The sequence below is a fragment of the Vicugna pacos genome, chromosome 3 (genome assembly GCF_048564905.1).
Source record: "Vicugna pacos chromosome 3, VicPac4, whole genome shotgun sequence".
Taxonomy (NCBI): Eukaryota; Metazoa; Chordata; class Mammalia; order Artiodactyla; family Camelidae; genus Vicugna; species Vicugna pacos.
In genome coordinates, this window is record NC_132989.1 from 14,869,543 (window position 1) to 14,895,508 (window position 25,966).

The window sequence follows — 25,966 nt, forward strand, 5'->3', positions numbered from 1 at the left end:
GAGTGATGGAGCAGGGCTTGGGGACATGGGGTCCTCAGGGATGCTGAAGAGAAGAGCTAGGGGAGGCTGGGGCGGGGGAGAGCAGGCTCAGGGTGGGGCAGTCAGGTGAGGGAACCTGGGGCCTCTGGGGCTGATCCCTCCCTCCTCTGCTTTTTTCTGTCTCAGACCCCCCAGAGGTGAAGGTCACGTGGACCCTCATCAATGGCTCTAAAGCCCTGCTCTGTGAGGCCTCTGGGTACCCCCAGCCCAGTGTGACATGGGTGCAGTGCAGGGGCCACACTGACAGGTAAGTGGGCTCCACCCGCCTTCATCACCCAGGCTCATGGGCTGGGGCAGGGGCTGGGCCCCTGGAAACTCTGAGCCACATGCTGTTTTTCCCAGATGTGATGAGACCCAAATGTTGGTCCTGGAGGACCCAAACCCCGAAGTCCTAAGCCAGGAGCCCTTCCACAAGGTGATTGTCCAGAGCCTGCTGGCCACGGGAACCTTGGAACACAACAGGACGTATGAATGCAGGGCCCACAATAGCGTGGGGAACAGCTCCCAGGCCTTCTGGCCCATCTCTGTAGGTGAGCCTTTGACCTGCCTCCTCCAGGCCAGGAGGGGAGGGGGGGCCCAGGAAACTACCCTACCCCTAAGGAGTCAGGGCCGATCCCAGCCAAAACGAGTTCTACCTCTCTGGGTGTGATTCCAGGCCCCTCCTGACCAGAGCTCTCCTGAAGTGGCGAAATGGGGAAGTCTAGAACCCATGGGGATGGAAGTAGTGAGGAGAACAGAGGGGAAGCAGACTTGAGGTCCAGAAAGCAAGCAGCCTGAAGCAGGCACAGCCTCATCTGGCCCCTCCCTCTGCTCATGTTCCTGCACTTAACTAACTCAGTAATTCACAGGTGTGTGTTTGGCATCTGTTGCGTGCCAGGCACATGCTCGGTGCAAGGGAGCAGTGCCTCCACGGAGCTTAGAGTCTGGTGATATGGACAGGTGGTAAATGAACACAGGCCCCCACCCCCACCCCGGGGCCAACACTGATGGCCTCTGTCCCTCCCAGACTCCCTTCCTGTGCCATTCAGGGCCGCTGTGCGAGAGTGGGGCTGCTGTCCAGCCCTGGCACAGAGGCAGTAGTGTCTGTCTCGAGGAAGCGGCATCTCTCTGCGCTGCACAGAAGTTGAATGTGGGGTAGTCCTCTGAGAGGACTGAGGCTGCACAGGCCCACCCCAGGCCTCTAACAAGCAAGTTCAACCCCCACTGTGTGCCAGGACCCAGTGAGGCTCTCTGGGCCCAGACAGGACAGAGCAGAAGCCTCTGCCTGGCTCAGAGGCAGCCCGCCAGGTGCCCCAGCTGCCGGCCTTGGAGCAAGAGCGGCTGAGGTCGGACCACATGTGCCACCGCCTCAGCTGCTCTATCCTGCAGCTGGCGGTTGTATATTACAAATAAATATAAGGCCAATATTTTATTTAAGGCTTACACTGTGCCAGGCATCACGTTAAGCTCTTTACATGGCATTATTGCAATAAACTCACCTAACCTTAGGCGGTTAGGACAGTCTTCCTTCCCACTTTGGGTATGACGGACCTGAGGCTTTGGGAGAGGTGGCAGAGGTGCGGGTGGGCCTCAGACTCATGCTGCTGATCTGGGCCAGGGGATGGACGTTATGTCCTTCCAAACACATCAGGGGGACTAAGGCTATTGATCTGGGAAGAGGAGTCCCTGGGTCCATGAGCCTGGCTTTCAGACTCTTGGAAGCGCTGTGTGGTTTCGAAGGTCATGCAGGGAAGTTGCAGAGAAATGCTGGGGAGGCAGATTGCAGCCTGACCTCTAGAAGGTCTTTCCGTGCAAGCTATTCAGAGGGGTCAGTGGTGAGCCTCCCCGCTGGGGTCGGTGTGCAAGTCATGGCTGAGCCCCAGGCCAGGCCGCCGTGCAGGCTCCTTGCACTGGAGGGGTGCAGTGACCTGAGGGGCTCCCCCGGCCGCAGAGGCTGTGAGTCTGGGCAGGGTTTGGGGCTGAGCACGAGCAGAACTGGAGGGGTCTGCAGGCTTCCTGGTAAGAGGACACACTGTCCAGTCACCAAGAGTTGACTGGGCACCTACTGTGTTCCAGGCAGCTGGCCTGTTTCCAGTAGGGGCAGGGGGTGTCAGAGGCCCCTCCCGCTGGCTCACTGCTCTGCTGTGCCCCTTCCAGGAGCCCACACGCAGCCCTTGGATGAACCCCTCTTCACGCCGGTGCTGATGGCCTGTCTGTGCATCATGGCGCTGCTGCTGCTGCTGCTCGTGCTGCTTTTGTACAAGTACAAGCAGGTGAGCCCGGGCAGGGCGGGGGCAGCCAGGCACCCCAGTGAGCCAGGCCCTGGGGCAGCGCCACCAGGCTGCGGGGAGCCACCCCTCATCCCCTGAATACCCACTCATCTGTCAGCCAGTCATTCAGCCAGCCAGCGGCCCTTTAGTGAGCACCTCCTGTATGCCACTGTGAGTGGCTGGGTGAGACAGAACTCGGGGACTCTGAGGTCCTGCCCTCACAGGGCTCGCTGTCTAGTGCAAAAGACGGTTATCAGTTGGCCATGAAAGTGAGGGTATGGGTTACAGAGGGAAAGATGCAATGGGGAGAGCAGTGGGTTCCGGGAGAGTGAACATGGATCCAGTCCTAGCTGGGGGCTTGCAGACATACAGAGAGGGCATGACGGGGCCAGGCCTGTCTGTCAGGTGGCAGGTGAGGTAGTGGACGGGAAGGCCTGTCCACCATCATCCTCTTAATTATGGTAATACAATTAGTCAAACCTGCCGTTCCTTGCATTTTGAGGTTTTAGTGCACGGCCTGTTGCTTTGAGTGCTCAACGATAGTGGCTTTAGGGGCATTTTTATGAAGTGTGTTACCTGCATTCTCTCATTTACTGCCCTCCACAGCCACGGCACGTAGGTAGTATCACTAACCCCATTTTACAGGGTTGGACGCTGAGGTTCCCAAAGGTTGAGACAGTTGCCCTAGTCTACAGCTGGTCAATGGCAGAAGCTGGTTTTTAAAAAGCCATGTTTTTAACCATTTTGCGAAACATCCAATCATCTTATTATACTTATTTTCACAACAGTGTGGAGACAGGGACTAGAGCAGTCAGCGTCTTACAGTAAGAAAACAGCCTCGGCAAGGTTGCGGTACCTGCCCTGGGGGCCCCGTTGCCTCGTCCCCCAGAGCCCGTCCCCCCTCGTCCCCCTCCACTACTTGGCCTCACTGCCTCCCTACGCAGAAGACCATGTCTGGTGCAATCAGGCACTGAGAGGACCGGGCCAGAAGGCTGTGGGAGGCCAGATGTGGAGGGATGTCTTCAGGCTGGCAGGGAAGGGAGACTTCTCGGAGGAGGTCCTTTGCACTGGGGGAACAGACTTTGGAGGGATGGGGCTAGCAGCAAGTGGAGAGACAAGATTCAGGAGAAAGGTGCCTGTAGGGGGGAGGGCAATGTGTACAAAGAGGCAGGCGAGGGGAAGATGAGGGTGAGTTCCAGAAATATTGATGCCTGGAAGAGAACTCAGGTGGGGTCAGGGTGGTGGTCCGATGGATTGAACCCTGCCCTGTAGTCTCAGTGAATGTGAACAAGGGAGTGATGTGAGTTAGGGGTGAATAACCCACCTTGTGGGCCCCTTTGCTGCCTTCTCTTCCCCATACCTGCCTTGGGGGTTGTAGTGTGAGGAGAGGACTCGGAGTTGACAGGTAGATGGTGGGGTGGAGGTACCCAGGGGCCCACAGGGTCGGCTGTCTGCTATTCAGCTCCAGCATGAGGAGGCCGCGCTGAGCGCAGAATCCAGGGCCCCAGGTCAAGACTTGAGGGATCTGGGCCCAGCTCTGAGAATCTTTTGCCATGCGACCTTGCCACTGACCTCTCTGGGCCTCAGTTTCCTCACCTGTACCATGGGATGGGGTGACCTTTTACAGCCCTCCTCCTCTGACATGCCAGGAGCCTACTGATGGTCTAATTTAAGAGTCAGGGGTAAGGAGTTAGACGGATCTGGGCCCAAATTCTGCCTTGCCAGTCTCTGAGACTCTAGGAAAATTGGTGTTTCTAAGCCTCTGTTTCTTCATCTGTGAAATGGGGTCGCTAATGGCAGCCCCTACCACCTCAGGCAGTCCTGAAGATTCAATGAGGTAATGCATGTCGTAGGACGTAGGAGGGTGCTGGGCACAGATAGTGCTCAGCATGGAAACTGCTCAGCTTCATCCCTGCAGGAAGTTGACTGGGGAACCCGAGTTTGCGCATGACTCTAGGGACTGGACGGGTGTCTGAGGTTGGGCGTTTTGACTACATATGGTGGTTGTTGGCCCTGCTCGCCCACCTCCAGGGACAGGACTTCACTCATTCTCGTGGCCACCCGTTCCTTCTCTGGGCAGCTCTGTTGCAAAGTTCTTCCTTATATGAAGCCGAAAACTGCCTCCCAGTGCCCCACAGAGCTGCCTCCTCAGCCCTGCAGAGATTCCAGAAAAGGGCCCAGTTCCCCTTCCAGGTTCCTTTCTACTTCAGGCTGCTCAGCCCCCTTGGCCAGCCATGGTGTCGGGACACCTTACCCTCCATGGGACCTTTTTCTGGAACATGTCCTCCAGTCATCTCTTGTCCCATCCAGCAAATTCAACTGGCCCCTGAGCCCACCCAAGGCCAAGAGAAGGAGGGTATCCCATGGCACAAGACCATGAGGGGCCAGGATGGTCATGCCCTGCCTCAGGGCTTGCCGTCCAAGTGTCCTCTGCTCTGCCCCGTGGGGTTCTGAGCCTTGCCCTTCACTGGGGACCCTGCCTGGCCCGTCCTGGCTGCCCTGGCCTGGGGGGAGGAGTAGCCCCATTTGAGGGAAGGGTTGCTTCTGCCTCAGGGCTGAGTCATCGCCTTTCTGGCCCCCAGAGAGACGACGGGGGCGCCAAGGAGGAAGAGAAAAGGGCAGGAGTCAGCAGGCTGGAAGGAGGAGGGATGTGTGGAGGTATGAGGCAGGGAGGAGTGAAGGGGCCAAGGAGGCTGGGCTTCCGGGGGTCAGAACTGAGCTCGTGGGGGCTGGGGGTATATTGGGGATGCCCAGAAGGGTCCCCAAGATTTCCATTGGGAATTGTTCAGGTCTCCATCTTCCTAAGACAAAACATCTGCCTGCCCAGAGCAGCAGGCCTAGATGAGGAGTTGCGGGACCTAAATGATTCCATGCCCCTCGGTCACCAAGGGGAAGTTCCTTGGGCCTGTGGTGATGAATAAATAACATGACGCAAGTTGAGTGTGTAGCCCAGCGCCCACTCACAGGAAGTGCTCAAGGAGCACTCGCTGATAGCATTACTGTTCCTACTATCATGATCAGGAAACCGCTTGTGGCGGCCCATCCCGGCCTCCCCGTTGGGGTCTCCTTCAGAGGACTGGCCCTTCTGGGTAGAGGCCCCTAGGGAGTCACACAGGAGCCCTTTCTAGGGATGGCAGAGGCTGAGCAGAGCAGAAGCTGAGCAGAGCTGCTGACCACCTTTCAGAAAGAGGAGTGGCGATGCCTGAGGCAGGTGGGAGAGAGCTGCGTCCTCCTCCAAGTATAGGGTCTGAGATCCACAGAGGTCAGGTTCCAGCCAGACCACCTCTCCCTCCCTCGATCCCCCCCCTTCCCCCAGTATCCCCTGTCCTTCTGGGGATGGGGTTGGGGGGGGGGCTGACTCAGGCCCAGCTGCAGGGCCGGAGGAAGAAGTGGTGAGGAGCAAAAACAGCCTTTGCCACAGTGGTTCCTAGAGATGGAATTGGCCAGGGGAGGTCAAAGAATCCCTTCCTGGTTCTGTCTCCATCGTTTGGGTTGGGAAGTTGCCCACACGCAGGGTTTGAATCCTCTGACACTCAGGAACTTCTTCCTATCCTGTTTCAGCCTCTCCGTCCAAGCCGTGACAAGGAGGTCTTTAAGTTTACCCAGTCTCCCCTCCTGAATCAGATGTTGGAAGTTCTTCCTTGTGTCTAACTGCGGTCTTTCCCCCCTAACTAGCCTCTGGAAGCTCCTCCCTATGGCTCTCTGGAGTCTTTTCTCTTAACCTGGCGAGACTTCAGCCACAGGCCACCTCCTTCCACCCCCAGCTGGGTGCCCCACAGAGAAGCCCAGCTGCTAAGCACAACCCAGCTGGTCCCTGTCCCCCAGGACTGTCCGGAAAGAGTTGGACTGCTGACCCAGGGCCTCAATGTCCTCCACCACCCTAGCCCAGCTTCCACTTTCCACCTAAACTCAGTCTTCCATCAGCACTTCTCATGGGCACCCCTTGGCATGATGCCCCCATGCAGCTGCCACCCTGGGCAGGAAAGAGAGAGGCAGCTGCCCCTCCACAGATCAGGCTCCACATGGCTGGGTGGAACAGCACGGAGGGCCTGGGAGGAACTTGGGTCCTCCAGATGCTACTGTCCTGTGGACACTGTCTCTCTCTCGGTCCTTTAACCGTGTAAGGGCAGATGCCTCACTCACCTGTGTCAAGTTTCAAGGGCTTCTCCTTGCCCTTGAGATCTTCCTGCCTCCAAAACCTCCCCAGCTCCCCTCAAGCCACACAGCACCTTCCAGCCCCTCAGACCTTCCAGGACCTTTCCCACCTCCAGGCCTCCACACCTCTTCCCTGCACCTGCCAAGTGCATCCCCCAAGTGCCCTGTTCCCCATGGCTGACACCCTCTCACCTCCTCAGGGGCCTTCCCTGACTCCTCTTCAGTCGACCCGGTGTTCTTTATCCTGTTACCCTGCTTTACTTTCTTCATAGCACTGTTTGAAAATTTCCCACGTATATATTTATGGGAGTTAAATGCCTGTCTTAGCCACTAGGACCAGACTCCATTGGGACAGGGACTTTGTCTTGTTCTCCTCTGAATCAACGGTGCCCGAAACAAATAGGTACTCAGGGAAGTGTCTGGATGGGAAAATTATTCAGCCTTAAAAAGGAAGGAAGGGAGTGCTAACATACACTACAGCATGGATGAACCTTGACGTCATGGCAGATGAAATGAGCCAGTCACGTAGGGACAAATACTGCGTGATTCCAATTGTACAAGGTACCTGAAACTGTCAGGTTCATGAGATAAGTGGCCAGGGGCTCTGGGGAGGTGGGGATGGAGAGGAGTTGTTTAATGAGTACAAGGTTTCAGTGTTTCAAGGTGAAAAGGATTTGAAGGTTAATTGCACAGCCATATGAACGTACTTAACACTGCTGACAGTATGCCCCAAAATGGTTGAGACGGTAAATTTTGCGATGTGTCTTACCACAATTGAAAATAATAATACTTGGATGGATAGATGTACAGTTCCACCCTCCTTCCTGGCTCAGGAATTACCAAATTATCAGAGCTCTCAAGGCCCTCAGAGGCGGTCCTGTGCAAGTCTTTCAATAAACAGGGAAACCGAGCCTTGGAGAAGGGATGGCCCTGTGGTCCGGCCAAGCCAGGCACGGACTGGAATGTCAGTGCCAGGGGCATGGGATGACCCAGCCCCTCTCAGCAAGTCACAGACCACACTCACCTCCTCCTGCTGTGCCCTGGGACTGCCCACCCCTGCCCTCTGGGGTCGGGATGAGATCCAAGACCCACCTGCCAGGCCTGGCGGACACGTGCTTCCTTCCTCCCCTCCTGCAGAAGCCCAAGTACCAGGTGCGCTGGAAGATCATCGAGAGCTACGAGGGCAACAGCTACACCTTCATCGACCCCACCCAGCTGCCCTACAACGAGAAGTGGGAGTTCCCCCGAAACAACCTGCAGTTCGGTGAGCAGGGATCTCCGCCCTCCCGTCACAGGGCCAGCGTGAGCTAAAGGCAGCCTGCGGTCCCTCAGAGGGCCTTTTGGCTCCTGGGGACCTAAGGGGGTCTGTGTGTGTGTGACAGGTAAGACCCTCGGAGCCGGTGCCTTTGGGAAGGTGGTAGAAGCCACAGCCTTTGGTCTGGGCAAGGAAGATGCTGTCCTGAAGGTGGCTGTGAAGATGCTGAAGTGTGAGTGAGGGAAGGGCTTGGGGAATTTAGGGGAGTGGGTGGGAGGCGGTGTATACTAGGGGAGCCTGCCCTGTTGTCACAAGGGCATCACCCACGTTTTCAGCCTGTCAGAGCCCAGGATTGAGGCGAGGACTCCAGGCTTCCTATGTGAGCTCCAGGCTCCCTCGAACTCCTGGATGTGGAAGGGCTTCTGACTGGGCCCCAAAGGGGCTGGGGTGCACAGAGGCCACCCTGGGTCAGGGCCTGGCCACAGCTTGGCCTCCTGCCACCCAAGACCAGCTCAGTGACAGGCTCGCTCTCCTCTCTCTCTCTCTCTCTCTCACTCCATAATTCCCATCTGTGTGTCTGCAATTCTCATGCCTCTTTCGACCTCTGATCACTTTGGGGATCTGGATATCCTCTGCTTTGCTCCTCTGGATCTCCCAGCCACGGCTCACGCTGACGAGAAAGAGGCCCTCATGTCGGAACTGAAGATCATGAGTCACCTGGGCCAGCATGAGAACATAGTCAACCTTCTGGGAGCCTGCACCCATGGAGGTGAGGGGCCTTGGCAGGCGTGGGGGCCCATGGTCTTGGAGCCTCTTGGATGTCTGAGGGCCCCAGGGCTACCCACTCCATCTTTCCCTTCCCATCGCCTCTAAGTGAAGGTAGGATCTCTGTCTCAGCATCCCTTAAACTTCTAGGCCAGGTGCCTGGACTGGTCAGAAGTTGCTTATGGATAATAGTTCTTTGAGCTCTTATCAGGGGCTGTCAGACATAGTGGGCATCAGAGTTACCCGGAAAAGGAGCTAAGAGTGCATGCAGATCCCTGGGCTCTGCTCTAGGGAGTCTGATGCTGTGGGTCTGGAGTGACGCCTTCCAATCTACCTTTTAAGAAGCCCCTTGGACACTCACCACGAGGTCCACAGAAGTGCCCCAGGGCCTGATGGGACTCCCAGTCCCCCGCATCCTCTTTTCCTACGGCAGCTTTGACCAGTCTGGAACTGCCAGAGATTTCCTTTGAAGAAAGAATTCCTCAGTTAGTTTTTTGGAGGTGGTTCTGCTTTAGACAGATGGGTTGGCTGAGGCCCAGTGAAGCAGAAAGCTGCTCACAGATAGTCAGGATTAGAACCTGGGGCTTCTGAGTTCCAGTCCAGGTTCTTGTCGCCCCCTTGCCCCACGTTTCTGTGCATGTGGGGAGTGGGTTAGGGGGTGCACTCACCCTGCTCTCGGCTGCTCTAGGCCCCGTCCTGGTCATCACCGAGTATTGCTGCTACGGCGATCTGCTCAACTTTCTGCGGAGGAAAGCTGAGGCTATGCTGGTTCCCAGCCTGAGCCCAGGCCAGGACCCTGAGGTGACCACTGGCTACAAGAACATTCACCTGGAAAAGAAATACATCCACAGGTAGTACTCTGGCCAAGGACAGTAAGGAGTCCAGCCAGGACGGGGAGGTGGGGCCCCCGAGTCTGTCCCCAAAGCCAGCTCAGGGCTGGGTAGCTGTGTGGCCCTCACCTTCCCATCTGTGCTGTGGGGAGTAGCCACCCACATTGTACAGGCAGCTCAGTGTTTTTCCTACTTATTTCCACCATCCAACAAAAATTTGAGCCCCTGCTGTTCCGGGAGTACTGAAGGCAAAGATGAGGGAGTTCACAGTCCTGTGGAGACAGCGGTTAATGACGTCATCATTTAAATGTACATGAAAGATCCATCAGGATCCATTTGGGCCCTAGCCAGAGCTGGGCAGGTCTCGGGGGTGAGCGCCCTGTTTGTCCCACAGCACGTGCTGCCGGGGGCTGGAGCATAGCCAACACCTGGCCCCCACGTCGCTGTGGAGAAGTGGGACAGAGCCTGTTGGTTTTTTGGGTGAGAAGAGGTAAAATGGCATAGTTCCGACCAAATCCCTGGTCCACCTGGGCCTCAGTTTTCCCAGCAAGCCGTCAGGGCATTGAGCCTCTCAGGGTCTTTCCGCTCTGTCATTCTGTACCGTTGTGATTCCTGGAAGCCACCCAGAGGCAGACAGAAAGAGCCACATGGGGAACCAGAGAGAGGAAGTGGCCAGTTTCGTGTCCCTCGTGAGTAGGGCGCAGAGGTGGAGCCTGGCTGGAGTTCTGCTCTGTTACTCCTGGTCCAGTGCTCACCTGAGCCACACTGCTCTCTTGGAAGTCTCGCTCTTGGGGCTTGTGGGGTCTCAGAGTCGGGCTGCTGGGGGCCACAGCAGGATGAGAACGGGGCTCCCATCCTAGCACACTGTCAGCTGCCAAGCCTGGGGAGGAAAAGGGGAAGGAGGCCATTTCACTCCATCCAGTGACCTCAAATATGGGGGCTGGCAGGATCCGCTTCCTCTTCTGGTTCTCTGACACCCCTCTGAGAGGGTGGCTCACACTGAGCCTCGACAGGCTGGACACTGAGGCCACATCAACTGAAAGAGAACCAGCTTCCACCTTCAAATCTGCAGATTGGGGAAAGGATTCAGAGTCAGGTGATTTCAAGGGCAGGTGGCATGTGAACCGATCCTGCTTATGGGGTCCGAGGCTGCATTAATGGAAGAATAGTTTCTAGACTGAGGGAGGGGTTAGTTTTCCGATGGTTAGACCATATGTAAAACACTGGATTCTTTCTCTGGGAGCACTAGAGCATGGACACGTCTCTGTCACAGCGGAGACGGGAGGTGAGAAGTCCAGGCTCCCCTCTGGTTGGAGCAGTATATTCAGTCTACAGAGCTGTGCTTCTCAATGTCACCTACTACACAAAGCACAGGCTCATAGGCTTCTGAGCTGTTACCAGCACAACCTCAGCCTCTCCCCACCACCCCCCCGCCAGACCAGCTAAATCATCACCTCCATTTCAGTAAGATTCCCCAGGTGATTTAATGCACATGAATGAGTTCAAGTCCTACTCTGCTCCAGCGGGCCTCAGCTCAGGCTGCAAGGTGCAATTGCCTGGAGAGATTTAAAAGTGAGAATGACAGGGTTTTGCCCCTACAGTTTCTGAAGACTTTCATCTAGTGGCCCGGGTATCAGGCAGGCGATTTTAACGTGAAGCCAGTAGTGAGAGCCACTGTGTAGACAGAGAGGGAGTTTTTGTGTTTTGTGTTTCTTAATTTTTATTTATTTAGGATTTTTTTTTTAACACCTTTATTGTGGTGAGGGAGATGGGTCTTGAGGGCAGAGCAAGGACCAGGAGGAGGAACTTCCCAGGGCCAGGTTAGCATTAGAAATAGTGAAGAACTTTCTAACAGGCAGAGCTGCCTAAAGACAACAGGTTCTAAGCTTTGGCCCTGGACAGCTAAGCAGGGATCACTGATCACTCAGAAAGCATATGTCAGAAGAGGAAGTTCAGGTCGACCCCAAGGCCCCCCTTCCCTTCCCTGCTGAGAGGCTGGGAGAGGCCTCAGCCATGGCGGGGACTGACCAGCCCTGCGCCCTCTGTCCCCTTCAGAGACAGCGGCTTCTCCAGCCAGGGCGTGGACACCTATGTGGAGATGAGGCCGGTCTCCACTTCTTCTTCAAATGACTCGTTCTCTGAGCAAGGTGAGGAGGTACCGGGGCTGTTGGGGCCTGGGCTGGGCAGGGCAGGGGCAGTCTGGGACAGCCCTGATGCCTCTCTCCCCGGCAGACCTGGACAAGGAGGACGGGCGGCCGCTGGAGTTGTGTGACCTGCTTCACTTCTCGAGCCAGGTGGCCCAGGGCATGGCCTTCCTCGCTTCCAAGAACGTGAGTTGGAAACTGGGTCCCCACATGTGGTCACTCAGGAGGGCAGTGAGACAACTGAACCCCCGTGAGGATGAGGAAGAGGAAAAGGGAGTGGGTCCCAGCACAGACCTGGGAGCCCAGAGCTTGATTGCTGCCTCTGCCACTTGCTGTGTGACTTTGAGCAACTGTTAAGTCTCTGAGCCTGTTTCTACACCGGGGCACGATCCCAGGATGGCAAGAGGGTGAAATAGGGTTCCAGTGTGTGCACATGCTTAGGGAAGGCCCTGGCGGTGGCAGCTGCTGGTACGATTAGGAAGCGCTGTGGGCCAGAAGCTGCTGACAGCTCCAGGGCTTATCGCTTCTGGGCCAGAGCAGACCACCTAGCTCCGAGTCAGCTTCTGCTGCTCAGGGCCAGGGGGCCAGAGTCGTGGTTTCTAAACACTGATTGACCACATTAAACTTCCTCAGGCCTGGTAGCAGGTAGGGATAGAAACCAGGATGCAGGACCAAAACTGATGCCCACTCCGTCAACAAGGACCCTAAGACTTTTGGGGCCCTGGTTGTTCCTCGTGCACCTTGGGCTCAGGTGGGGAGGGGCCGAGACTAACCCCGCAGTGCTTCTCCTCAGTGCATCCACCGTGATGTGGCAGCCCGAAACGTTCTGCTGACCAGTGGGCGTGTGGCCAAGATTGGGGACTTTGGGCTGGCTAGGGACATCATGAATGACTCCAACTATATCGTCAAGGGCAACGTGAGTGCTGGGACAGGTGGGCTGGGCAGGGGAGGGGTTGGTGAGCCTGGGTCCAAGGTGACTGGGGTCTCCCATGCCAGGCCCGCCTACCTGTGAAATGGATGGCCCCAGAGAGCATCTTTGACTGTGTCTACACCGTTCAGAGCGACGTCTGGTCCTACGGTATCCTCCTCTGGGAGATCTTCTCACTTGGTGAGCCACTGGCCCAGCACAGGCTCAGCTTGGGCTCACCCCTGTTTGGTTATCTGTGGTCTTCTAGCCTTTGTGAAGGATGCTAGTTTAAGGATGCTCCATGGTCAGGGTAGACAAGGGCTGGTGGGTGGGCAGATGGGCAAAGTGTTGCAGCTCCTGTGTGGGCTGGGCAGACCCTCCACCCCAACAGGCACTCCCTCCAAGCAGCTCCTCTGTCTGTCTGCTTGTGCAGTTGCTGCTTCCTAGAATGCCGTTTCCCCAGATTGTCTGAAACATGCACACCCTTGAAGATGCAGCTCCCACTTGGGAACACTAGGCACAGGGACTTGGGCTCAGCCCTTCAATGCACTTCTCTTTCAACTTTATTCCAAACCCCGTGCCAGAATCCTGTGGGTGTGACAGAGCCCAGGCAAAGGCTTTCAACTTCCTAGGAGTTCCTAAGCCTGCAGTGCCTGACACATAGTTAAGAGCAGTTAAGAGGAGCTGCTGTTCTGTTATCAGAGTCCTGGTGGGACCCGTCACCCCAAGCCCCTCCACACCTATACGTGGGTATGGGGGAAGGTGATGGCGTGGGCTTTTACATGACCATTGCTTTTGCAGGACTGAACCCCTACCCTGGCATCCTGGTGAACAGCAAGTTCTATAAATTGGTGAAGGATGGATACCAAATGGCCCAGCCTGCATTCGCCCCAAAGAATATGTAAGTGAAGGACGACTCAAGAGAGGAAGGAGAGCCCAGGGTTTGGTCGGAGGGGACTGAAAGGTGTGTGGGCCGTCCTTCCTGTCCACAGCATTCCAGGGCCAGGCTTCCCGCCAACAGTGGACTAAGACAAGTCCCTCTAGGTCAAGTTCAGGGTTTCCACTGGTTAGCACGGGGGAATGTTCTCAGAGAAGAGGGCTCTTAACTGGGCCCCTTAACACCATGATGGATGTTTGTCAGACTGTTATGACCTCAAGGAAGGCTCTTCTCTTTTATCTGTCCTGGTGGTATGTGGTGTCACCCAGCCACTGCAGCCTCTTAACCAACCACCTGACAACAGTCGGCCCACCACAGCTACTCACGGGCTTGCTGCCCTCACCACAGCCATTCCATGGGCAAGCTGGCCACAGGCTCACCCGCTGCACCTTCCCTCAGCCACTCTCTCCACATCGCTGCTCCCTGTGCCACCCAGCTGTTTCGTGCCAAGGCTGATGTACCCAGCTGGCTAACCAGCTCCTCAGACACTTCAGTCCTCCCACTGGCACCAGCCACTCACCTCAAGCCTACCTGAGAGCAGCAAGAGGGCCCCTTCATCCTAGGAGCTCGGGCAAGATAACATCTGAGCTTTTCCTCCTCAATCGTCAAAATGGGCATGATGAAGAGACCACCCAGGGTTACTGGGAAGATTAGATAATGCAGGCCAAGGATTTGGCACAGATCTTGTGCTAAGTTCGCTTCTGACTTGGTTTTGGTATCTGCTGGGTAGGACTCTGTAGGCTGTGTGTGCATGTAATGAGTCCCAGACTTACGGGTAACTTCTGTCCTGCCTCAGATACAGCATCATGCAGGCCTGCTGGGCCCTGGAGCCAACCCACAGACCCACTTTCCAGCAGATCTGCTCCCTCCTGCAGGAGCAGACCCAAATGGACAGGAGAGAGCGGGTGAGTGGGGCCAGGCTCGGGGTGGGGGGCTGGCTAAAGCAGGCAGGGCTGGGCTTGCCCGGTCAGGACTGACCATCCCCTGGCCTCCCCGCCCCACCCCAGGACTACAGTAACCTGCCCAGCAGCAGCAGTGGCGGCAGCAGTGAGCCGGAGGAGGAGAGCTCCAGTGAGCACCTGGCCTGCTGTGAGCAGGGGGATGTTGCCCAGCCCCTGCTGCAGCCCAATAACTACCAGTTCTGCTGAGGAGGTGACGACGGAAGCACTGCCTCTCCCCTCCTCCAAGCTTCAACTCCTCCATGGATGGGGCACCATGTGGAGAAAAAAGACTCTGCCCTTAATCATTTCAGCCCAGTTCTGAAACTCAGGGCCACGGGATCCATGGGAGATGGGAGAGGATCCCACTTCCAGGGCCTGAGCCATCACTGCCAGTCAGGGGCTGGGGCTGAGCCCCGCCCTTTCCCCCAGTTCTCAATGCTGTGGCCTCATGTTTGCTATGACAACTGGGGTAACACCCAGCTCACTCTTAACCTGTTCCCACTTCCAGGAGTAACCTTCCCTACTTCCCTCCTGTCTCGATGGAAAAGGACTGGTTTTGTGCCTATGACGTCCCCAGGAGCAGCCTTGGAGCAGAAACCCCTCCTTTGTAAGAATCTAATTGTCCCGCTCTGCCCTCTACCCTTCTCTCCACAGCCCCACCCAGGGTCTGGTACCACTGCAATGAGCCAGGTGGCAGCTAAAAGCTTGGGGTGTTCTGCCCGGTCCCCTGTCATTCTGAGCTGGAAGGCAGGGGACCCATGTGGCTGGCCACACCAAGCAAGCAGCACACACTCCCTCACGTTGACTTAGACTCATCATAACTAACAATCACGCTGTGGGAGGTCTGTCGGCATTAAACTAACCACATTAACTCAGCTGGCCTCTGGTTTTTTGTGCCACCTGAGAGCCTGCGGCTTCCCTGTGACCGACCGTCCCAGGACCACAGGAGGCCCAGCACACAGCTCTACTCAGTAAGGATGGAACTGACTCTTGCTGCACCACAACCAGATAATTTAATAAACTTTATTCTGGTCGGGGGAAGAGGGAGGGGAAAAAAGCCACCGATTCCACTCCTCTCAATAAATTAAATAACACGGCCAATTCCCGTGCCCTAAGCAAACCCTGGGCACTTGAGCCAGTCCCGCTGTTTCCTTACAGCCCAGTCTGCTTCCCCTTCACAGAAGGGAGTTTCTCCTACTGCCGCCAGGTTATGTCATACTCAAGGGCCACATCCCCTCTGTGGTGAGGGTCCAGGGCCCAGAGGATGTAGGCGGCAGTGGCCAGGGAGTGGAGGAGAGGATCCTCTTCCTCAAAGCTCAGGGCGGAGAGGACAGTCCTGGAAGAGAGCCCGAGCTCACGGTTTCTCCCACCTCCACTTCCCCCAGATGTAGGTGCAGGAGGAACAGGAGGAAAATCCAATCCTCCTCTGGGAGAATCAAGAACCCAAAGGGACCCCCCTGGGCTAATAAAGCCCCCAAGTCTTGCCTTAGTCAAAGGTAAGAGACCACAGGGGCTTGAAACTGGGTGGGAAGGGAAACTTCCACAACCTTGGTGCACCCAGGACCTCCACCCCGACCCCAACTGCACCCCAGGCAGTCAGCAGCTCCCAGCCTCCCCTCTCCTCCAATCTCCTCTGCTGAACGTATGGTGCCCCCTCAAGTGCACTCTCGGGGTAAGGAGTGTCCCGGTGCCTCTCCTGACGCCCGGAAGGTTGAGACCAAGGACCCCAGGCCCCACAGTGCTCAGGAAATGGAAGCTCTTTGGTCAGTCCCAGCGTAAGAGGCCGGTCCCCTAGACAGATCTAACTCGGGCAAGGGCCTCACTATGGCTTGAGAGATGGTGCGGTTCCTGTACGAGAGCCTGGCTTATTCTGTGGCTGTGGCCCCCTCCTCTTCCTCACCATCCTCTTCCGTCTCTGTCTTGATCTGAGCAACCCCAAGGCGGTAGAGGGTGTCACGGATGACCACCTCACCAGGCTGGCAGCTCTGCACAATGTCGTGGATCTGCCGGTTGACAATCTCACGGCTGGTGAGGAAGTCCATGAGGCGGTTGTAGAGGTAATAGTGGGTCGCGTTGTCAAAGGCAATGGGCCGCCGGCGGACGCTGTTTGTTCTGCTATCTGCAATGGAGGCCAAGATGGTGGCATAGGGTGCCAACTCAGGACACAGGGCCAAGGAGTGATGCCCAGCACTGGGGTCACCAGGACTGGGCTGTGTGCCTGCATGGACAATGCGCCGTGTGGCAGTCTTGGTGACTGGGTGCTGGACAGAGTGTTCAGCCTCTGTGATGTCCACGGTATAATGCTGGTCCGAGAGTTCTGGGCAGGACATGCTCTAGAAGGGAGGTAACAAGCCACTGTGACACAAGGGAACTGCTAAGACAGGAGCTGTGTGGTAGGTGAGAGTGAAGGCTATGGGCTACGCCAGCGGTGTTTAAACCTTCCTGTCAGCATAAAGCATCAATAAAGTATAAACTTGCTGTCACCACAGAGCATACATACATAAAGCAAATAAAATCTCATGTGCCGGAACCCTATGGACCAAGGTAAGCCTGCTGGGTTCGGGTTTCCACTCCGGAAAGAGCTCCTCTCCTCAAAGCCCCTCAAATCTCCAATCCCTCAAATCTCTTCTCTCCTATCCTCTTTTCCTCAAATCTCCACTCACTCCTCAAATCCCCTCTCCCCTCAAATTTCCAATCCCTCTCATCTCCTCTCCCCTCCTCCAATCCCCTCTCAATTTCCATCAAGTCTCCTCAAATCTCCTCTCCTGAAATCTCTCCTCTCCTCCAATTCCCTCTCCTCAGTTTCAATCAAACCTCAACTCCCCTCTCCAATCTCCTCTCCTCAAAGCCCCTCAAATCTCCTATTCTAGCCTCTCTTCCTCAAATCTCCTCCAATCTCCTCTCCTCTCCTGTCTCTTCCTATCTCCTCTCTCCTCCTCCCTCTGAAATCTCCTCCTCAAATCCCCTCTCCTCCAATCTCCTCAAACTTCCTGTCCTTTTCCTCAAATCAAATCTCCACTCACTCAATTCCCTCTCCTCCTTCAATCCCCTCTCAATTTCCATCAAGTCTCCTGTCTTCAAATCTCCCCTCTCATCTCCTAATTTCCTCCAATCTCCTCTCCTCAGTTTCAATCAAATCTCAAATCTCTTCTCTTATCCTAATTTCCTCAAATCTCCACTCCTCCAATCTCCTCTCTCCTCCTCCCTCTGAAATCTTCTCTCCTCAAATCCCCTCTAATCTCCTCCAATCTCCTCTCCTCGGTTTCAATCAAATCCCAAATCTCCTGTCTTCAACTCTCCTCAAATCCCCTCTCCTCTCTCCTCCAATCTCCACTCACTCCTTAAGTTCCATCTCCTCCAATCCCTCTCATCTCCTCTCCCCTCCTCAAATCCCCTCAATTTCCATCAAGTCTCTTCAAATCTCCTCCAGTCTCCTCTCCTCAAATCCCGTCCTCTCCTCCAATCACCTCCAATCTCCTCTCCTCAGTTTCAATCAAATCTCCACAAATCCCCTTCTTCTCTCCAATCTCCAATTCCTCAACTCTCTTCTCTTCTATCCTCTTTTCCTCAAATCTCCACTTACTCCTCACGTTCCCTCTTTTCCTCCAATCTCAATTTCCATCAAGTCTCTTCAAATCTCCTGTCTTCAAATCTCCAATCTCCTCAAACCCCTCAAATCTCCTTTTATCCTCTTTTCCTCAAATCTCCACTTGCTCCTCAAACCCCTCCAATCCCCTCTGCTCAGTTTCAATCATATCTCCTCAAATCCCCTCTCCTCTCTCTTCCAATCTCCTCTCCTCAAAGCCCCTGAAATACCCTCTCCTCCAATCTCAAATCTCCTGTCTCTTTTCCTGAAATCCCCTCTTTTCCTTAAATCTCTCCTCTCCTCTCTCCTCTCCTTAAATCCCCTCTAATCCCTTTTCATCTCCTCTCTCAATCTCCTCTCCTCCAATCCCCTCAAATCTCCATTCACTCCTCAAATCTCCTCTCGAAATCATGTCCTCTCCTCCAAACCCCTCCAATCTCCTCTAATATCCTCTACTCTCCTCAAATCTCCTCTCCGGAAATCTCTCCTCACCTCTAATCCCGTCCTCTCCTCCAATCCCCTCTCCTCAGTTTCAATCAAATCTCCTCTCTCATCCTATTTTCCTCAAATCTCCACTTGCTCCTCCAAATCTCCTCCCCTCTCCTGTCTCCTCTCTCCTCCTCCCTCTGAAATCTTCTCTCCTCAAATCCCCTCCAATCTCCTCTCATCTCCTCTCTCAAATTTCCTCCAATCTCCTCTTCTCGGTTTCAGTCAAATCTCAAATCTCCTGTCTTCAAATCTCCTCAAATCCCCTCTCCTCCAATCTCCTCAAATCTTCTGTCCTCTTTTCCTCAAATCTCCACTCACTCAAGTTCTATCTCCTCCACTCCCTCTCATCTCCTCTCCCCTCCTCCAATCCCCTCAATTTCCATCAAGTCTCTTCAAATCTCCTCCAATCTCCTCTCCAATTCCCTCTCCTCAGTTTCAATCAAATTTCCTCAAATCCCTTTCTTCTCTCCAATCTCCTCAAATCTCCAATTCCTCAACTCTCTTCTCTTCTATCCTCTTTTCCTCAAATCTCCACTCACTCAATTCCCCTCCAATCTCTTCTCATCTTCTCTCCTCCAGTCCCGTCTCCTCAGTTTCAATCATATCTATCTCCTCTCCTTAAGCCCCTCAAATCCCCTCTCCTCCAACCTCCTGTCCGTTTTTCCTCAAATCTCCTCCAATCCCCTCTCAAATTTCCATCAAGTCTCCTCAAATCTCCCCTCCTCCAATCTCCTCAAATCTCTTCTATCCTCTTTTCTTCAAATCTCCACTCGCTCCTCAATTCCCCTCTCCTCTTTTCCTCAAATCTCCTCCAATCCCCTCTCAATTTCCATCAAGTCTCCTCAAATCTCTTGTCTTCAAATCTCCTCCAACCATTCAAATCTCCTCTCTGGAAATCTCTCCTCACCTCAAATCCCGTCCTCTCCTCCAAACCCCTCTAATCTCCTCTACTCTCCTCCAACCTCCTCTCCACAGTTTCAATCAAATCTCCTCACATCCCCTCTCCTCAAAGCCCCTCAAATCTCCACTCATCTCCTCTCTCCTCCTCCCTCTGAAATCTTCTCTCAAATCCCCTCTAATCTCCTATCATCTCGTCTCTCAAATTTCCTCCAATCTCCTCTCCTCAAAGCCCCTCTCCTCTAATCTCCTGAAATTTCCTGTCCTCTTTTCCTCAAATCTCCTCCAATCCCTCAAATCTCTTCTCTCCTATCCTTTTCATCACATCTGCACTCACCTCAATTTCCATCAAGTCTCCTCAAATCTGCTGACTTCAAATCTTCTCCCCTCTCCTCTTATCCTCAAATCTCCTCTCCCCTCCTCCAATCCCCTCTCAATTTCAATTGTCTCCTCAAATGTCCTGTCATCTAATCTCCTCCCCTCTCCTCTTTTCCTCCAATCTCCTCAAACCCATCAAATCTCCTCTCCTGAAATCTCCAATCTCCTCCTCAAAGCCCCTCCAATTTCCTATTCTATCCTCTTTTCCTCAAACCTCCACTCACTCTTCAATTCCCCTCTCCTCTTTTCCGCAAATCTCCTCTCCCCTCAAATCTCCTCCCCTTTCCTCTTTTCCTCCAATCTCCTCAAACCCCTCAAATCTCCTCTCCGGAAATCTCTCCTCTCCTCAAATCCCGTCCTCTCCTCCAATCGCCTCCAATCTCCTCTCCTCAAAGCCCCTGAAATCCCTTCTCCTCCAATCTCCTGTCTCTTTTCCTCAAATCTCCACTCACTCCTGAAATCCTCTCTTTTCCTTAAATCTCTCATCTTCTCTCCTTAAATCCCCTCTACTCTCTTTTCACCTCCTCTCTCAATCTCCTCTCCTCCAATCCCCTCTCCTCAAAGCCCCTCAAATCTCCACTCACTCCTCAAATCTCCTCTCCTGAAATCTCTCCTCTTGAAATCCCGTCCTCTCCTCCAATCTCCTCTCCTCAAATCCCTCCAATCCCCTCTCTGTCTCCTCTCCTCCAGTCCCCTCTCCTCAGTTTCAATCATATCTCGTCTTCAAATCCCCTCTCCTCCAATCTCCTGTCTCCTCTTATCTTCTCTCCTTAAATCCCCTCTAATCTCTTTTCATCTCCTCTCTCAATCTCCTCTCCTCCAATCCCCTCTCCTCTCTCCAAACTCCTCTCCTCAAAGCCGCTCTAATCTCTCCTCACCTCTAATCCCGTCCTCTCCTCCAATCCCCTCTCCTCAAATCTCTTCTCTCCTATCCTCTTTTCCTCAAATCCCCTCTCCCCTGAAATCTCCTTCAGTTCCTCTCATCTCCTCTCTCCTCCTCCAATCCCCTCTCAATTTCAATTGTCTCCTCAAATGTCCTGTCTTCTAATCTCCTCCCCTCTCCTCTTTTCCTCCAAACTCCTGAAATCTCTCCTCTCCTCCAATCCCCTCCAATCTCATCAAATCTTCTCCCCTCCAATCAAGTCAAATCTCAAATCTCCTCTCCAGTCCTCCAATCTCCTCTCCTTTCTTTGTCTCCTCAAATTTCTCATCAAATCCCCTCCTCAAATATCTTCTCCTCCCTCTTCTCTTCCTCCAAAAGGAACTCACCACAGGTGGCTCAGTCGGGCTAGAGAAACAGCCCTGATTCCTCCCCCACATCTGGTTGGTCAGCTCTGGGTAGCAGAGGTCAGCACAGAGGGCTACTGGCGCGGCCATGTCTACCACATACACAGGCGGCCAATGACGGGAAGAGACGAGCAGATCCACGTGGTCGAGGGCACTCTCGCCCCGCACCAGATACTTGGAGCCACAGACCACCTGGCAGGGAGATGTACACACAGCACAGAGTGAGAAGCCAATCTTCAAAGTTAAGTTCACTACTTCGTTACTACGAAGATGAACAAGCAGGATTCATGACTGAAGCTGTGGCAATCCTACCTGAGCCCATGGAATTCAGCTTCCCTCCTACTTCTCTCACTAAACGAAGTCGCCAGCTCATTTCTGCACTCCAGCCAGAAGAGCTGGGAGCATCCAATCCTCAGCTGAGTCTCAAAGTCTCTGCTCCCCAACCTCTGGAATCTGCTCCAACCCCCACCCTGCACCATCTAAGCCCAATGGTTCCCAAGGTGCACAGCACCAGCAGTTAAGATCAGGTTAAAAATGGAGGTATTCCAAATCTAAGGAATGAGGCTTTGGGGGTGGAGTCCAAGCAGCTCCCCAGCAGACTCTGATGTGCTGTCCACATGGGCACCCCTGATGTAGGCTACACCTCCACTGACAGAACGCCACTCAAATGCTGGGTAGCTGTGTGGACACTGGAAAACTGCCTCTACCTTCCTCCACATCTACCAGTCATGACTGTCGCCTCCAAGTAACACTGCCACCCCAGCACAGCCCCAAGTCCTAGAGCTCTCATGTCCCTGTGTTGTCAAGTGCTTCGCATGAGCAGGACTTCCGTCACATGAACACAATGTTCAGAGCACGCTCTGACCTGCCAGGGTAGAGGCATCAAGCATGACCCTCAGACTCAGCTTCTGGTAAAGGGGTTGACCACCTGACTCTCGACAGCCAGTCGCCTTGCCCACTCACACACCTCCATGAACTGAAGGCTCTGCGAAGCCATCTCCCCAGCTTAGTACTTGTTCAGAGGTTTTTCTACCCTGGCCTCTCCCCAGGTCAGGACAACTCTGTCCCTTTCCAGAATTATCCTGGCTCCTACACTGTGCATTCAACAGATGTAAGCAGTGATCTGCCTAAAAAACCAAAATCAGACACTTCCCATTCAAACCATCCAATGGGCCCCTCATCACTCTCAGAAGAAAATCCATAAGGAGCTACTCCACAGCTGCCCACTGACCTAAGTGCAACTCCCAGAACAAGCAAGATCAGATCCTCTGCGTGTGGGCAAAGCGACATGAATAAGTCCACCCCGAGCTCCTCCTCATTACCCTCTTACCTGATGGGGGCAAACCTTGTAGATTTTACCCCCTGTGAGATGAGGTGGGGGCTGTCTAGCTCTGGCTCCATTCTGTACAGATTCATAGAGAGCCAACAAGGAGAAGCAGAGCTGGTCCTAGAGCAGAAGGACAAGATTAAACACAGCAGTAAATGCTGAGGGACGAGGCCTGGTACACACCACCAAACGCTCAAAGGAAGACAATCAACTGTGAAGGCCAGAGTGGGCCTTGGAGCCACACCAGCCCAATATCCTCTAGGTAGAGATAGAGGCCCTGAAAGGACCAGGTCACAGAAAGAGCCAGCCAGCCTGACCAAGCTGTCGGACTCTTAAGGCCTGGGTTCTCCCGACTTTTCACAAGGCAGGGAAACCTTCAAAGAGGAGCTAACGTTTGAGTCTGAACCTGAAGGAAGCATAAAGTTTTCAGAGCACAGCAGAATGAAGGGAAGTAAATAATGTATGCATAAAACACATTCTCTCTCTCTGGATGCAACTGCACTCATTTTCTAAGAGCCTGGATGTGTGATAATCAGACATTGTATAAACAAGGAAAATGAGGCTCAGAAATATGACATAGCTTATCCAAGGTCACACACAGTAGGTGGGAGAGCCTGGATTCTGGACCCAGAGTCTGGACTCACCACCTTCAGCAGAGGAACTGACTGGACAGGAGGGATGGCCTCACCTGCAGGTCATGACCAGGCTGCTATCTCCCAGGCCGTCCTGCCCACTAGCACTCTCTGCCCAGCACAGGCACCCTGGCACAGATATTGATAGGCCTACCCAGAAAAATGGCCCACCAGCCTGCTCCCCAAGTCCCTAACTCCAGTGCCACTCTGATGCTCACCTTGGAGTCTTCTGCCCCAAAAGGGACGCCACATTGCCTCAGCAGGCACCGCAGCTCCTCCTCACTGTAGGAGCCGATCTCCTCCAGCTTGCAGGCGCCCTCCTGGAGCAGCCTCACCAGGGCACTGCCATTGCCTGCAAGAGACAACGTGCTAACGGGAGGGCGCTGCCGCCAGCCACCAGTGGCCATAAGGCGCGAGGATGGGAACAAGGGAACCAGGCCTACAGCAGAGCAGGCTCTACCCAGAGCTCTGCCCTGGGTGCTCAGGGAGGTGGACTCATGGCCAGGTCTTAGGACTTCTATAGATATCTGAAGTCTTTCTGCCACTGAATGTCTAGGAGAGATTCCAGCAGAGCACCCTTGCAAAGAACCCCAGAAAGGGTCACTTATAACTTCTTAAGGCTTTTCAGAACCAAGACCTCAGATATTTACCACAACTGCAGCAATGAGAGAAGCAGTAGCTCTCATTTTAAACACTCTCTTTATACACTATGTTCCTGAACCTGCTAATCAACAGAACTATGTGGGGCCTTAAACAACAACAACAACAACAAACAAAAAAAAAACAAAAAAACAATTCCTGGACCTTGAAGCAGCAAATATGAGGCGGGACCCTCAGTATCTAATGTTTTTAGAAAACAGTGTTTGGGAACCAGCAGATTGCAACATATTAAAAACTTACAAAATCAATTAAGCAGGTCATACCCAGGATTTTAAAAACGAAATAACATAGAAAGTATATTGCATTTGATGAAGGGAAATACTGCCGTAATGAAAGTTCTTTTAGTTACAGATACGCACATATGTCCTGACTTGTATGAGCACCATGCTGAGTCACGGTGTAGAATATATTTTTTACTCTGAGCTGCAGTTAGAAAAAAAAAGTAGAAAACTATTTAACTCAACCCTTACAGCCACCTAGGAAGTGAGTAGTAATATCATGTCCCCTTTGTAAATGATGAGACAGAGGTTCAGGGTAATCAAGGGATTTGGCGGAGGTCACACAGCTAAGTGGCATGGCTGGGAATCAAACCCAAATTATCAGAAACCAATGCCCTCAAGGGCTCGTCCTGGGCTTCTCAATGTATAACCATAGAGCATCTGCAAAATCATCTGAAAGACCTGTTTAGAAGGCAGACTCCCTGGCCTCCCTCTCCCTCTCTCAGTGAGAATCTTTGGGGTTGGAGCCTTACCACCAGCATTTTTCAGAGGATTCCCACTATTCACCACTTCTGGGAACAGAAGGCTGACAGTGGGCTATGTGGGTCACTCTGATTCAGTGTGGCTGGCAGCTCTTCAAAATTCTGCACGTGACTTTTATTTCCAGGACATTTTGTCACAGGTTGTCATTATCTTTCCAAAGAGTCCCCTAGGTGGGCCTGGCCCCCTCTCAACCATGTGTGCTGTCTGGCCATAGACCGTGTTCCAGACTAGACGGAACCCTTCCCTGACCCCAGGCAGCCACCAGGTGGCCTTACCAGGTACTGGCTGCACATCCAGGTTTTTGTCTTTCTCAGTGTTGACGACCACAGCTCCTCTCATGAGTGGTGGGAAGAAGGGGGCAATAACAGAGGCATCAAACTTGGTGATAGGGATGCTGGCAGGGAAGGCCACCTGCTCAATCACTTCTGTCTCCATCGTGGCCCAGAAGTCCTCCACGTTTACCTCACTAGAGGACAGGAACTCAGGCCAGGTGAACTAAAAGGTCAGGATAAAAAAGGAGACAAAGAACTGTAGGAGACAAAGAACATCAGTAACACAACAACGTACTTTCTCAACATTCTCAGGGAACCAAAGCTGAGCAGGAGGAAGGAGTCCGACAGCCATGTACTGCCGAGACGCCTCTAATCGGGCATCTTAGAACCTAACTGCCCCTTGGCCTCACTCCTTTCTCTTGTAACACAGCACTCCCCAAGACTGAAGTCCCTTCTGCATCTATGCCTTTATTCACGTCTTCTTCCCTGCCCCACCAAGGAAAGGGGAACTACCACTGAGTACCTGTCATGTGCCGGATATTGGCTAATTAGCTACTACTATACAAGCCTGAGGGTGTCTAAGGTGAGACTAGTGGAGTGAGGGACAGGACAAGAATGTGAACAAAGATCTAGTTACAAAACCCAAGCCCTTAATCCCTATGCTTGGCTGGCAGGAATCATCACAGTAAAATTTACTGGCATTCTACCCACGTGCAAGGCCCTGTTGATCCCTTACCTCCTCCGAAGTTCCTCCCAGACCCTGCCAGCACACAGCTGCCTCCTCTACCTCATGCGGCGTTTACTCATCTACTTACTGTCAGCACCTAGCACTGCGCTATTCAATTTAAAGTTGAGGATCCTGATCCTATTACCTCATCAGTCATTTGCGTTACTTAGCAATGCTAATATGTGGACCACAACTCAATCTGTATGAATCCTAAAGCCCTTTAAAAGATCCCTTAGGTGAGTGGTTCTCAAAGTGTGGTCCCCAGACTAGCAGCATAAACACCGCCTGGGAACTTGTCAGAAAAGCAAATCCTCAGCCCACCCCAGACCTACTGGGTCAGAAACCCTGGGGGTGGCCCCCTAGCAAGCCCCCATGCTAAAAAAAGTTTGCAAACCATCGCCCAATGTAATTCTTATGCCCACAAAGTCTGAGAACCATTGTTCCACACACAGGCATCCCTCATCAGACCAGAGGGTCCTCCTCTATACAGTTCCCTAGGGAACAGGACAGCCCAACAGTCTTCTCATGGACAGCTGCATATTTAAGTTTTAATACCTTCCTGTTTTACTTCACAGACTTTAGAACACCCCCACGCCCTCCTCCTCAATATGCACCACCTAACGACATTCTACACATAAAAGGGAGAAAATAAAGTAAGTCCTGGTCTCTAGAAAGAAACACACAGAAACTCAGAAGAGCTGGAAAGTGAAGGGAATGTTACTCCATTC

General features: G+C 53.6%; 2 protein-coding genes across 5 annotated transcripts in view; one reads left to right on the forward strand and one right to left on the reverse strand.

The window, feature by feature from the left end:
* CSF1R (colony stimulating factor 1 receptor) overlaps nt 1–15,097 on the forward strand; it is a 28,185-nt gene extending 13,088 nt beyond the window's left edge. Inside the window, exons 8-21 of the mRNA XM_006204450.4 lie at nt 166–286; nt 382–569; nt 2,176–2,291; nt 7,581–7,707; nt 7,826–7,930; nt 8,357–8,467; nt 9,152–9,314; nt 11,349–11,440; nt 11,526–11,623; nt 12,231–12,353; nt 12,434–12,545; nt 13,146–13,245; nt 14,078–14,186; nt 14,289–15,097. Of these exons, the coding sequence (XP_006204512.2) occupies nt 166–286; nt 382–569; nt 2,176–2,291; nt 7,581–7,707; nt 7,826–7,930; nt 8,357–8,467; nt 9,152–9,314; nt 11,349–11,440; nt 11,526–11,623; nt 12,231–12,353; nt 12,434–12,545; nt 13,146–13,245; nt 14,078–14,186; nt 14,289–14,429 (1,706 nt within the window). The 3' untranslated portion in view covers nt 14,430–15,097. The remainder of the gene's footprint in view (nt 1–165; nt 287–381; nt 570–2,175; nt 2,292–7,580; nt 7,708–7,825; nt 7,931–8,356; nt 8,468–9,151; nt 9,315–11,348; nt 11,441–11,525; nt 11,624–12,230; nt 12,354–12,433; nt 12,546–13,145; nt 13,246–14,077; nt 14,187–14,288) is intronic.
* A 134-nt stretch (nt 15,098–15,231) lies between these two features.
* The window catches only part of HMGXB3 (HMG-box containing 3), a 52,172-nt gene continuing 41,437 nt past the window's right edge, over nt 15,232–25,966 (reverse strand). For 3 of the 4 annotated variants that reach the window (XM_072954924.1, XM_072954931.1, XM_072954913.1), the window contains 5 exons: nt 24,515–24,734; nt 23,037–23,170; nt 22,190–22,306; nt 20,842–21,051; nt 15,232–16,555 (listed from right to left, as the gene is read on the reverse strand). In XM_072954924.1, coding sequence (XP_072811025.1) covers nt 16,088–16,555; nt 20,842–21,051; nt 22,190–22,306; nt 23,037–23,170; nt 24,515–24,734 — 1,149 coding nt within the window. In that variant the 3' untranslated portion in view covers nt 15,232–16,087. The remainder of the gene's footprint in view (nt 16,556–20,841; nt 21,052–22,189; nt 22,307–23,036; nt 23,171–24,514; nt 24,735–25,966) is intronic. The other variant, XM_072954935.1, reaches the window with a different exon arrangement.